The sequence below is a fragment of the Anoplophora glabripennis genome, unplaced genomic scaffold (assembly GCF_000390285.2).
Source record: "Anoplophora glabripennis isolate ALB-LARVAE unplaced genomic scaffold, Agla_2.0 scaffold319, whole genome shotgun sequence".
Taxonomy (NCBI): domain Eukaryota; kingdom Metazoa; phylum Arthropoda; class Insecta; order Coleoptera; family Cerambycidae; genus Anoplophora; species Anoplophora glabripennis.
Window position 1 is genome coordinate 162,827 of NW_019416397.1, and position 13,690 is coordinate 176,516.

At 32.8% G+C, this 13,690-nt stretch overlaps 1 protein-coding gene across 1 annotated transcript in view; it reads right to left on the reverse strand.

Annotated features, from left to right (window-relative positions):
- LOC108910559 (protein doublesex) overlaps window positions 1–13,690 on the reverse strand; it is a 134,358-nt gene that overhangs the window by 118,788 nt on the left and 1,880 nt on the right. The window contains exon 2 of the mRNA XM_023454421.1: window positions 13,164–13,307. Coding sequence (XP_023310189.1) covers window positions 13,164–13,307 — 144 coding nt within the window. The remainder of the gene's footprint in view (window positions 1–13,163; window positions 13,308–13,690) is intronic.

Here is a 13,690-nt window from a genome sequence, read left to right on the forward strand (position 1 = left end):
TATTAACATATAATTTTTTTGTTTGGAGTAGAGCGTGGGACACCAAGTGTAAATACACACCAGTGATTTATAGTACCTGGCAGAACTCCATAAAGATATCTTTATTGCCGACATAGAGAGATACAATTTTTATCAGTGCGATTAATTTTATGAATCGTAAATCTACCCAGCCTCTTACAATTCACGATTTTTCCCTAGCCGCAATTTTTGCCAACAGCATGTGTGCCGTAGGTGAAAATTCCCCGTAAAATTACAGTTATAACAAATTAATTTTATTGCCATTCCACGAGTTAGATTTTATGGCTTTCTTTGTTTCTCTCAGTTTTCTGCGAGTAAGTACATTAGGCGTAATAAACATTCGCTAAATATGACATGCCGGGAATGGGCTTTCTGTCGATGGATTCTCTATAAACGGAAATACTAATGGCAATAATAAAATGGAGTTTACAGCGCAAACACGGCCGACAATGCTTAATAAAACAGGCAAAGGTCTTGCTCGTTTCTGTACCAGGTGATTATGGTTTTGAAATGTACTAAGAGTTCAACAAAAGGTAAAATGTCCACGTCCTTGCTGTAGGAGGAACGTCGTCATTTGTTAAATGACAAAATTTCGATAGAAAGTTGCGGGGTTGGAAGTTATTTCGTTTTTACTGTATATAGTGAGACAAATTCCTTGTCTCTATACGCTTTTAAATTTATAAAAACTGCTTATCTTTAGCTTTTTTTTATTTTGTTCCAATTTACGTTTTAAAATAAATAACTTATCACTGATACTGTGTTTCCTTTAACTCCAGTGCATATTTTAAGCAGAACAAAGATATCACAGGCACAAAAATGTAGTATTTTGAGACTCTGAATAAAAAATTTGTAAAATTTATCCATGACCTTTGATATTTCTCAGAAAAATCAGTTTTGACCCATGTTTGGGCCAGTTTTCATCCAAATAGGGGATTTTCTGAGAACTATCAAGGTCATGGTTAAATTTTACAAATAGCATCGTGTTTAGGGCCTAAAAATGGTATAATTAGACAAAATCTAGACCTTATCATTTGTGAAAGATCAGTAAATTAATCAAAATAATGTGCAAACTGTCAAAGCAAATATATGACGTATAGATGTCACTATAATCAGAGAAAGGAGAGAATTACAAAATGCGCAAAATATACACGGTGTTCTATTCAAAAAACAAAACTTTGATTTATATCTTTGAAATGCAACAGTTAATTGTTTTTTTCTTTCCCTTTTTCTCTAGACAAAAATATCTCGATTAAAGTGGACAGAAGGGAATAGTTATTTACACCATAAAAGAAGTAAGTATTATTTACCAATCGAGGACGATTTTGCGCCCGAGCGAAGCGAGGGCTGGCAATAGACTGGTAAATTATACTTAACTGCTGCGTGGTGTATAACATTTCATCTGCTCCCAAAGTCAAACGTTTTTACAAGAGAACAAGTCAACGATTTTCTCGTTCAAGCACCCGATAGCACATATTTGCAAATGAAGGTAGTGACGGTCTTAGGCATTGCAGGAGCATGCCGTTCTGAAGAGTTTTGAAAACTTACTTTGGACAATGTCAATTTCAAAAGTTTCGATGACACAGTTACAATTCCAGATTCTAAAAATAGTAAGTCACGTACGTTACAATTACTCGTTTGGGTTCTGTTTCTCACCTAGAAATTTCTTATGAGCTATCAAGCAGGTAAATGTTACAACCAACCAGTCGACAAGAATATCTTTTCTATGACTCCTAATAAGACTGCACACTTTTTGAAACTAGAACATCCTGAAACATATACAGGCCATTCATTCCGAAGAACATCGGCAACGTTACTGGCTAATACAGGAGTTGCTGTATTAGCAATCAAGAGACATGGTGGGTGGAAATCAGCCACAATCGCATAAAGTTATGTTGCTGACAGTTTAAGTAACAAAAATGAAATAGCCAACAGGATTCTTTACAACGACACTTCAACTCCAGGTTCTAGCAGTACGTCGCATCAGGCTGTTTTAATGGATCTGTCAAATAATATTCCGGTGACTGAAATTATTTTAGATTTTATAAATGTTCCTAAATGTAATAACTGTACAAACTATAAATATTCATTCGTAATAATTAATAAAATGTAATGTTCATCAAATATTTCTATTTATTTGTTCATAAAATATGCATTTATAATTCGAAATAGCTTTTCTGTTAAGGAAAATTGTTTAGAATTAAAAGTTGTCACAATTTCAGTTCGCGGATCTTTTATCCATCTTCAGTTGTTATAGCATTAAAAAATCTTTGTTTTATATAAAAACATGTTCCCTCTTATCCATTCTAACCGCGGACACACTGTAGATAACATTGAAGCTATTAAGCCGAGTTTCCACACTACTAATTCCTATGTAAATCGAGCTTTAAGGGAAACTATGAAAATAAAACATTAATCTAGAAAAAATAAATATGTAAAAAAATGGTTATGACATTCATATTTGTTATTTAATCTAGCATGTTTCAAAAAGAACAAAACAATTAAGATGTTTCAAAATTGGCCTTATTGGAGCTAAAAATATATGACAATTGAGAACCCTTAAAGATGAAGTTGAGATAAACGAAAATCCTGAAGACTGAGTATAAGGATTACGATGAGAATCCGGAGACCGAGACGTGGAAATCAATACTTATTATCTTGATTCCACGAGCACATGGCCCTCTTAAACTGTGGTTGAAATATCTTTTACGGTTCGACTTGCTTCTGAAAACAGCTTTACGATAGTTTCTAACAATGAAAAATTAAATAGGTATGCTACTTGATACTATCTGGAGAATAGAGATAGCAAAATGTATGAGAAAAGTCTGATTAGCAACTCGTATGTTGGGCCATGATAGGTTATACCTGTTCTTTGTTTAATACTTTGCTAGTTTTTATAAGAAATCGGTAGACTGAACACAATTTTTTAACAATCAGTAGACAATGCTAAGAATTAACCAACCCGTGATAATATATGACCAAGCACGAGAAACGCTGGGCAAGAAGAGAGTCCGCAGATAGGAGTGACAAATACAGGAGACCTTAACAATACCTTGTATGCAAAAATTTTACTTGGATCTGGCTAATAAAATTTATTTATTAACACGAATTTATAATATAAAATTACAAATTGATTGAAAATTTTGAAAACAGGCGGTCCTAATATGAATAAGTTTATAATAAGTTGATCGGTAGTTACTCATTAATTTTTTGAAATGTTGGCAGCGAGTATTCCATTCTTGTAGTGTTAATGTGTCGAAAAATTCATTACAAAGCTTGTCTGAAGGCATGTGAAGATGGCATTTTTACTAGCAAGTAAAATGGAGTTCAGGTTGAGGTGGTATGGTGGCAGTTCCAGAACGTTGTCCTTTTGATACAGGTCTTAGTAGTCCTTTGTTGTTTCCATCACATCAAGTTTTCATGAACGTGCGAAGAATGAATGTATGTCCCATCTATACAAACAATAAGGCGGTTTTTCCATGGTATTGCTCCATTCTTCTTGTAAATTTAACCTCATGTCTTACATGTAATGACGTTTCATTGATAGTCATCGGTTGGTCTTTGTTTCGCGTCACTAGAATCTTATCATACCGCTAGTGTATCCCTCATCTTCATGGAACTTTCTACTCTTAGTGATAGTTCAAACAACTTTTTCACAGACTGCTCAGATGTTGATGAATTAAATGACAAGCAAAATTTGAACCTTGCACTGTCTCAAATTCTTGTTCTTTTATTTAGTTTTACAAACGCGGGCAAGCAATTTGCAACTCCCAATCGTGCATAGTGTTTAGAGATTCTTACATGAAGTGAAATATAAACATGTGTTGGTGGATTTTTTGCGTGTGATGTTCAGTAGTCACATAACACATGGCTTTTAAATTCCCTAATACCTGTCGCCGCATTATATATAGATGCATGAATATTTTGGCTGTGGTTCAACAAAAAGGAACAATGCCTTGATAACTGAGAAATGGCAAACTAACAAACTAAAACAGCTGAGTTTAATAATACACCATTTCTCCTAAGCTTTTTTAGAACGGTATATATAGAAAACCACCTGTCAGGCGCTAGGATGGAAATAGACGCCTTTCTTACGTTGCTGTATGAACTGAAATTTGAAAATATATGCAATAGAAGGAGATAGGAGGAAAAGCTCTTTTTTATTTGAGGCTTGTTCAGTTTTGAATGAAATGAATCACTAGAAAAAAAACTACTGGAAGATATACCTAATTGGATGGAGCAATAAAAATATTTTATAAATTTTTTAGTGGTTTTTGTATCTCAGTGAAAAATGATAGTGCCGAGATAAAAAAACCGTTTCGAAGCTTTAAGTCTATCGTTTCAAGATCTTTCGACAAAAATTTTTTTTGGCTAAGATTATCTTATCGGAAAATTTTTTTCGAATTCAATCAATGTAGAAGGCAGTAAGCTTCAATTTGCTTTTTGAAAAGTCTCCATAAGTCTATTGGTTACGGAGATATTGATAGTTGAATGAAAAATGACACTTTTGCTTTTAATCATCAATATCTCAGCAAAAATTATTGCACAATAAATCCAAGGGCGGTTTGGAAACTTGAATAAATTCTCCACAAGGACCTATCATGGTTTTCGAGGAAAACTTTTTTTTTCATCCTTGACACTAATTTGAAAAATCCGTAAAAAAATTTGACAGTTTTTTTTAGAAAATCTACCGCTAATTTACAAGTACTGATGAAAAGATTAATGTTGAGAGAAAGCTTTATAGGTCAATGTACCTATAAAAGCCCTGTAAATTAATAAATTGATCCATCCGACCCTTTTTCCGTTCCAAATGATCAAGGTTTTGGAAGGAATGAAAGGAACAAGTAATCGCTATCAAAATCAAAAAAGTGTTTTCTTGACTTTTCCCACAATTTTACATTAGATACCGGTTTAAATTTAAGAAATATTCAAAAAAATTTTGAAAAAATGTTGCAAAATAGATACTTGAGAAAAAAGACTACAATAAAAAATACTTTTGTAAAAACAAATTGCTTTATTAACAACGAACATTAAAAAAATTTTAGAGTTTAAGAAAACGCAAATAATAAGAAAAAATAAAAATTCTAACTCATCTGATAGATCTAAAATATTTTTTAAAATCATTTCAAGATTTTAATATACAATATTTATTTTATTGCACATTTTTTGAAAGCACTGTGTTTAGCTTGTGAATATCAGTGTCAATGACGTTTGACATTGATTTAGATTAGGTGAACTACATATAATTCATTCCCTTTGACATTGTATAATGATAGGGCGTTCGGCGGGCAAAAAAACGAGAATTTTTAAATATGTTATCGCTTCATCATGTAATACATATATTTTAATTATCAGTTTATAGGTTCACCTACTGGAAAGTAATAGTTCTTCGGTACGGCGTGTTTGTGTGTCTTCATTGTTAAATTACTGTGTGATATTGTAAAAATATATATACAAACACAGGGTGTTTCACGGTGACGGCCCATTAGAATTATTTCAGAGACTACTTCGATTTGAATTTTGTAATTTTGGGATCCCGGGTTTTTGGGCATGCCCTTCTCAACTAAAATAATGGCGACCACGTACCACTTCCGGTTATACCGGAAGTCGCCATCAGCTTGCTTATTTTAAATGGAACACCCTATATATTATTGCTATTTTGGATTCTACGTGTTATTTATTTTAGGTGGACTTTTATGAAGCTTCCCTATTCCTAAAATTAACCGTTTTCGAGATATTTAATTTGTTTCAAAAAAATGGAGAGAAATAGTGACTAGCTTTAAACCATGTGTATTAAAGATAAAGCAGGGATTCATAGGGGGGGAGGGGGGGTAGCTAGACCCCTAAACTTCCCATCCATATTTTCAAAGTGGCTTAATTGCATACAGGGTGCTAGAAATTTAATGCCGAGTTTAGTTAACTTCAAACTTTCATAAGTTAAGTTGCATATAAAGCTCGGCCTGATGAAAAATTTTGTAAAAGCTATGCCTAAAGATGGCAGTGGATACTTATACCTGAAAGAGAAATTCCCCAAACTCAGCAAGGCAAAAATTAAAGAGGGAATATTTGTTGGTCCACAAATACGGCAACTAATGAAGGATACAAACTTTGAAGGAAAGCTGAATGATCAGGAAAAGTCGCCTGGAAATGTTTTGTGTTTTTGTCCACAATTTTCTAGGAAACCATAAACCGGAAAATTACAAAGACTTAATCAATGAGCTTATAATTTCATACAAAGCTTTGGGATGTAATATGTCTTTAAAAATGCATATGCTGCACTCTCATCTGGATTTCTTTCCCGAGAATTTGGGTGCTGTGAGTGACGAACAAGGCGAGAGATTTCATCAGGACATTTCCTTAATAGAAAAGCGCTATCAAGGGAAATGGAGTCCAAGAATACTAGCAGATTACTGTTGGAGACTTAAAAGGTACCTACCAGAAGCCAAACATTCACGAAAATCATAGCTATTTATTGTACAGTAAGGATTATTTTTTCTAAGTGTTAGTGATTTTTGTACTTTTTATAAAAATATATGTCTTGATGTCACAAAGAAACCTGATGTGTCAATTTTTTTCCATTGATATATTATTGTTTGGTGGCCATAGTACATTCAAAATTTGGTATAAGTTTTCGTGTGACAAAAAAAGTTTAAATTTTGTTGACCAGTGTTATTATTGTTTTCTTTTTATATTACTTACAAAATAACTTTTAAACATGTTTTTGTTTTATTGTACTTTTATCTATTGTCGTTTTTTACTCTTTTACTGTTTCTGATGTAATTTTATTTTCGCTTTACCCTTCTGCTCCAATAGAAAAACTGATAACATTTGTATACATAACATAACATTTTTTCTACTGTCAGAGTTTGTAACACGGCTAGTGAATCACTCTGTATATGAAGAGGTCAACAGTAAAGTAACATTAAAGATTTTATTGTAAGTGAGCCTGCATAATTGTAAACCGGTTGTAACAAATATTTTCAATCTTCACAAGTTTTGTATACGGAGACGTTGTTATCCGCCAAATACGGTGGCGAGTGCGCTGGTTACACGAACTATATTTGAATATTTCACGTTTTACGACCCATGAAAGTTTAACTTGAACTTACCTTGCATAAAGTTGGATAAATTCTCTTGCAAACATTTAATGTTCTCTTCAAAAACTTGCGACAAATATTTATCAGGTTTCGTATAAACTTATACCCAAAGTACTTTGAAATTCCGACTTTCTTAGTATACTATTAAATATTTCTATATCTATGAGGAAATAACTCAAAAACTTAAATTTAATCAATGTGATCGTGATGCGGCTTCTTTCTTCCTGATGATGCCTGTCTTGCTGACGGAATTACTGTTTTAAGTAGTTGCTAGCGTCTTCTTAATAATACTTCTGACGAACTTACGAAATGCTTAATGTTAGTAGTTAAAGAACAAAGTATTTGGTAGGGTGATTTGTAAAAAAATAGAGTGTAACTAGAGAGCCGTTAGATGAGGACGTTGCACTTGAGCTTGAAGTTGAACGTGGAATTGTTGAACGGAATTCTTCTCTCTTGAGGGTTCTTGCTATCTATTTGCAAAAAAAATTAACATGCATTACTAAAACTGAACTGTAAATTAGAGAGTGGGAAATTGAACACCCAAAATTTGTTTACTTGAATCTAAGCAAAGAGAAGAAGCTATTAAAGTGTTAGAAGCGAAACTAAACAATCTTAATTTTGGGTGGTGATTAATTTTTTAATCATCCATACTGACGGGTCGAATTCCGCAGCTCCCCGCCGTCGTACATGTTGAGGTTGTGCATCCTGGAATATTCGTTGACCACGCGCTTGCCTATATTAACGATAAAAGCCTTTATTTTACATGTTACATCATCTGCACTTGAGTTACCGAACAGAATTCATTCAGAACCAACGAAACTTATTATACAGTGATATACCAAGATACCACCATTTTACTACATCGATTAATTTGTCTTTTAGTCCATTAAATAGGTAGAAGAGCATAAATGGCGAAGTTAACCTAAAAAATTCATAAAAGTCAAAAAACGGTTTTTCGCTAATAAAAAAAAAACTTGAACTCCAATCGAAAAAAGTTAGACGAGAAAGTTGTAGCTATTAAAAAAACATATCTATTTGTATTTTTAAATATAGCGATTGCTATATTACTTTTCGAGATATATTGAAAAAACTGTCAAAAATCGACTTTTTTTGTTTCTGCTGTATCTCTTGCAAATTAGAGTTTTGAAACTTGTTACTAGCTGTAAATATAGCCCTCGGCAAGCAAAAAAAGTGCCTTTTTTTAAATTAAAAAATAATAAAAAATTTTCGAGTTATATCGATTTTTCGAAAAAAAGGTCATCTCGGAAATCGGCTGTTCTTGCTCGATAAATAGTCGTAGAGAAACGAGTCAGGTCTCACTTTTTTCCTTAAGGGTTGTACTTTCATGGTAAAAAGGGAGATAACGATTTTATTCATTTCAAGTGTACAAAGATGACTTTCAAAAAAGTAGAAATTTTTGGTCGCGTTTTTCTCGAATGTCTTTTTCGATTTTCATTTCTCGATAATGCCTATTACAGTAATCAATTGTTCTCGACGAGATAAACGAAAATATACGACGGCCTAATTTTTCTTTGTTAACATTTTAATAATTGTTTATAATAAAAAATATAAATACCAGTGTATACTGAGGTACCGTTAATACCAGAGGAAATATTAAAAAAATGTCGTGTAGCTGCATCAGCGATTGCAAAAATAAAATCTGTGGTTGTAAAGCAAATTTTTTGAAATGTACAAGTGTTTCTTTACATTGTGATGCTTCCCAATCTGAAAATTTTGAAACCAAACATCCAATTAGATGATGATTCTTTTGACGCGTTTGAATCGCTCATTGGTGAAACGAATTATGTGGAAAATGATGTTGATTGTGTGGAAAATATAGCAAACGAAATCATGGAAGAAGAAGAAAACGAATCACAATCGAGTGAACTGAAGAGAAGAAGAATTGAAACATAAGGGTGATATACTTACTTACATAAGCTGTCAAAATAAAAAATGTAATCGACGAATATTTTTATACCACGTAGAGTAGTTTCAAAATCTCATGAGCCGCGAAATGCGCGAAAGGCGTGGCGTATCCACTTAATTCTTCTAATGAAACACAAAACGTTGTGAAAACATTGACTCAGAATTAGACCACGTGCCTCATTACAACCAGAAATGAACTAAGGCGCTAGGCCATCAATAAAGTTAACTGGCGAACGTTCGTTATATATATTTTTATTGCTTAAATTAAAATAATAAAGAATAGGGCATTTTATTATGATATTTGTAATCGGAACAAAGGCTTGTTTACGCTACGAGAGATCGAGATAGACTAAATAATGGATGTAATGTTTTTAGGGCGTAGAATAATTTAGGGGACGGTCGAAATTATGTTTCTGCGCATATGAAGGTCAAAGCTCATAAGATTTTGAAACAACTCTAATTTTCTGTACGATAATGAAATAAATATTTTGTAATAATTTTATAACAAACAGATATCATTACCATAAAACGTTGTACTTACTTTATTTCATAAACAATTATTGAGGCTGTCATAAACGTCATATTTTGGTTTATCTCGTCGAGCTACCCCAAATTAAGTACAAAAGAATTTTTGTAGGTGGTCCAGAAGTCGAGATAATGAATATTTTGAAAGTAAGAACGCTTTTGAACACGCGAATTCAGTTTTCGGAGCAGTCGAGTAGCGTTACCCCCACTCCGTCGCCCGCTACAGTTAGCTCGCGCCGCGCTCGAATGCTTCGGTACTACAATATTTTTTTATTGAAAATATAAGTCTTCATCTTGAATTTATATAAGAATATGGACGGTGTAGCACTTAAATAGCGGCCTGTGGAATTTTTCGAAAAAATAACAATTATCTCGGCTCTAGAAGGTCGTAGAGCAATGTTTTTTTTAAACTCGCGTAAAAATGCTAGCAGTTGATTCCTGTAATAGACATTATCGAGAAATGAAAATCGAAAATGATATTCAAGAAAAACGCGACCAATAAATTTTTACTTTTTTCAAAGTCATCTTTGGACACTTCAAATGAATAAAATCGTTATCACTCTTTTTTACCATGAAAGTACAACTTTTAAGGAAAAAAATGAGCACCGATTCGCTTCTCTACGACTATTCGTCGAGCAAGAAGACCCGATTTTCGAAGTGACCTTTTTTTCGAAAAATCGATATAACTCGAAAATTTTTTAATATCTTTTAATTTTTAAAAAATATACTTCTTTGCCGATGGCTACATTTACAGGAAGTAAAAAGTTTCAATACCTTAATTTGCAAGAGATACAGCAAAAATAAAAAAGTCGATTTTTGACGGTTTTTACGATATATCTCGAAAAGTAATATAGCAATCGATATATTTGAAAACACGAATCGATAGGTTTTTTTAATAGCTACAACTTTCTCATTTAACTTTTTTCGATGGGAGTTAAAGTTTTTTTCTTAGCGAAAAACCGTTTTTTTTTACTTTTATGAATTTTTTAGGTTAATTTGCCGTTTATAGGTACGCCGCAGGAAAAATACACTATCTTTCTTAGATTTTTTTATCCTATATCACCATATTTTTTGTTTCCAGGTGGTATTGTTTGTAAATTTAACAAAATGCCGTGACAGATTGATTGGACTATTTGGAACTTTTCCTTTTCTAGAAAATATAGAAAGATTGATGAAAATGTGTTTGAATAAAGAAATGTGAATATTGTTTCTAGGTATGTTCACACAAGCTTTAGACTTCTCACTCCTGTTTTGGAATAGAATGGAGGCCTGAAGAAACTAACAATTCTAAAAAATCATATGTAGATATTTTGGTTCACGAGCCAGTAAGAAAGGAGTAGAAACTTGCAAAAAGTGATGAGAAACTTATTATACTCCAGTCGAATTAGAGTTTGAACGCGAAAAAATTATTAGTAGATTTTTTACTTGAACGTCTCAAATTCGGTTAAAAAATCTCGAGCGCGACGAGGGCGGCGTTACCGCGCATGCGTGGGCCAGGCGCTCTCTCTCCCGCGTGCGGGCCGTTTATTGATGTTAACTTTTACTACTCCTAGCGCGTTTATTTCATGAACTATCAATGTAAAACTTCTTGAAAATAATAATTTAACCCTTTCTTCAATTGCCTCTAAAATCCCGGTCCGATACGTCCAATAGTTAGTAAACAATTAACGTTACAAAAAAAAGGTATCTCTGGAGCTCTATTTAATGCAAAAAGAGCGAATTCCCGAGCGACTTTTGCCTGACCCTGGGACAATTTGTTTATTTAACACTGTTTTGCACGTTTTGTTAATTGTAAAGAGTTACTTAATTTCAATTTTTTGAAAATTTTCTATTTTGATGCGTTCCTTTGGATCAATTAAAACCTATATCTACAGTACCTAATTAGTAATTAAACAATCATTTGAAAAAAAAACGATGGGAATTAATTAACAAATTGCTGGGCTGGGAGCAACAATTTCACGGTCAATCGAATTGGTCTTTGGCACACATGTTGCTTTTTGGATTGACCATCTTTCCCATAAACGTCATCAACATCCATCGCCTTTTGCAATAATGATGCGCAATTTTCGACCTTTATTTTACAGTTAACAAATTAGTGAACAATGACTATAGGTATTTTAAATTGTAGGTAAGTCTACAGCATAAAATAACTAATATTCCGCTAGGTCGTCTAGATTTTCGTGGACAGTAGAAGGTGAAAAAACACGTATATTTGCAACTTATTTGCAATTTACCAACTTAGCGTCTCTTTTGAAGAGATACTTTTTTAATATTATCATTCTACCTAGCCTCCCCCGTCATAAAATGCAATACTAATAATTTTTTTAAGTTTTCAAGTTTTTAGGTTTTATGATCTAATTCCACTGGAGTATTATACCCTAATGCGAAAAATACTTTATTAAAAGTCTGTGCTCAACGAAAACAAAATAAAGACGTTTTATCAACAATTTTAGGATTAGCAAAGACTTAGGCAATTAAACAACAAATATAAAATGACAAACAGAAGTACCTTAACAGTGTGTTAGATAGTGAAATATTTCCAGTGGTATATGCCATAGATAAAAGTATAAGTAATAAGTTTGTTCAGTAACTCAAGCATACAGTATTGTATTCTACGTCACTTATTTTAATATCTACAATTCTGTTATTCTATGTAAATACAACTATTTAGGAAAACCTAAGACATATTACTAAATTACAATTTTTTTATTTAACATCATACTAACACATTAAGAAAGACCTACCCTTTAAGATCTAATAGACATGAGATACATTATCTAAATGCAATGGAATACTTTTGAAGATATTCTATTTAGAGTGAACCTGAACAAAACTAAAGACAGACATCTATAAACAGCAGTGTCAATTGTAACAGTAACGAATTGGAGCCTGAAACATTGGGCCATTTTCTTGTAAATTTAATGACAGAGCGTCCGTACATGCTTATCAAATCTAAATACGATTTATAATTTACAGAAAAATAAATTCCGCTAGTGCCGTCATTAGTTACAATTAACACTAGGTCATTGTCAATTGTAACACGTTAAGGTGACGTTGTAACAAACTGCAAAAAGTAACAAAGTAATACTTTGTATTAAAATATTTTTTATTGACAAAGTAGCAGTAATACACTTAATAGTAGTTAAAGCTCAGCTAAAGCAGTGAGCTTTAACTACAACTGAAGGGGAAGAGGAAACTAAGTAGCAACATTTATCATAACCTAATTGATGACACCGCATGAACTTGTTACAATTGACATTGATTCAATTGACAACACTGTCTCTATTTATTTATTACCTCAAAATGCAAACATTTACGGTTCAATATTTGTAGGTACATGTTCTTTAGTTATGAGAATATTTTAGTAGGTACAATATTCAAATTCAAGTTAATCAACATTATTCCACTCTTACTCGAGTTCACTCTAGTGTTTGAGTAACTAAATAATATTCTAGATTTCATTTCAACTAATTCAGATACATAAATACAACTAAACTGTAAATTCTAAACAACAATTGATTGAACTTAGTAGACTTATTACAGACTAAACCAGTATATTACTAGAGAGATTGCTTAAATTTTGGATAGCTTATGACTGACCTTCATCAATCCTCCTAGAAGCTTCCTCCAGGTCCGCTCTGGCGTCCTTAAGGATGGCGTACATCAGGGGCATCATCTCCCAGGGGTACTTGAACCTCTCCAACAGCTTCTGGCAGTCCTCCAGCAGGTCTGTACTTTGGTGAACTGCAAAAAACAGAAATGTTAGACACGGAAACTGTTGGATAATAGATTTGGACACAGTTACAACCGTTTTATTGGTTAGACATGTGAAGATATAACAATTGCAAGGAACAGTCTGTCTTATGAAGCCAATTTGGTGGGGAGAAAAATTCGTAGTGATACAGTATACTTGATTTTATTGAAAATTGTACCTTATTTGAAATAAAATTGTATATTTTGGGTTTTTCTATCTTCTGTATAGTCTTCCTGTTCTAGTTCGAAATAAATAAAGTAATTGTAGGTACCAAGAATTGTTAGATTAAAGAAAATACCTGATTCTGACGGTAGATTCTTACACTGCAAAGAAGAACTAAATACTGAGTGCAAAAATAAATCACTCATAAATG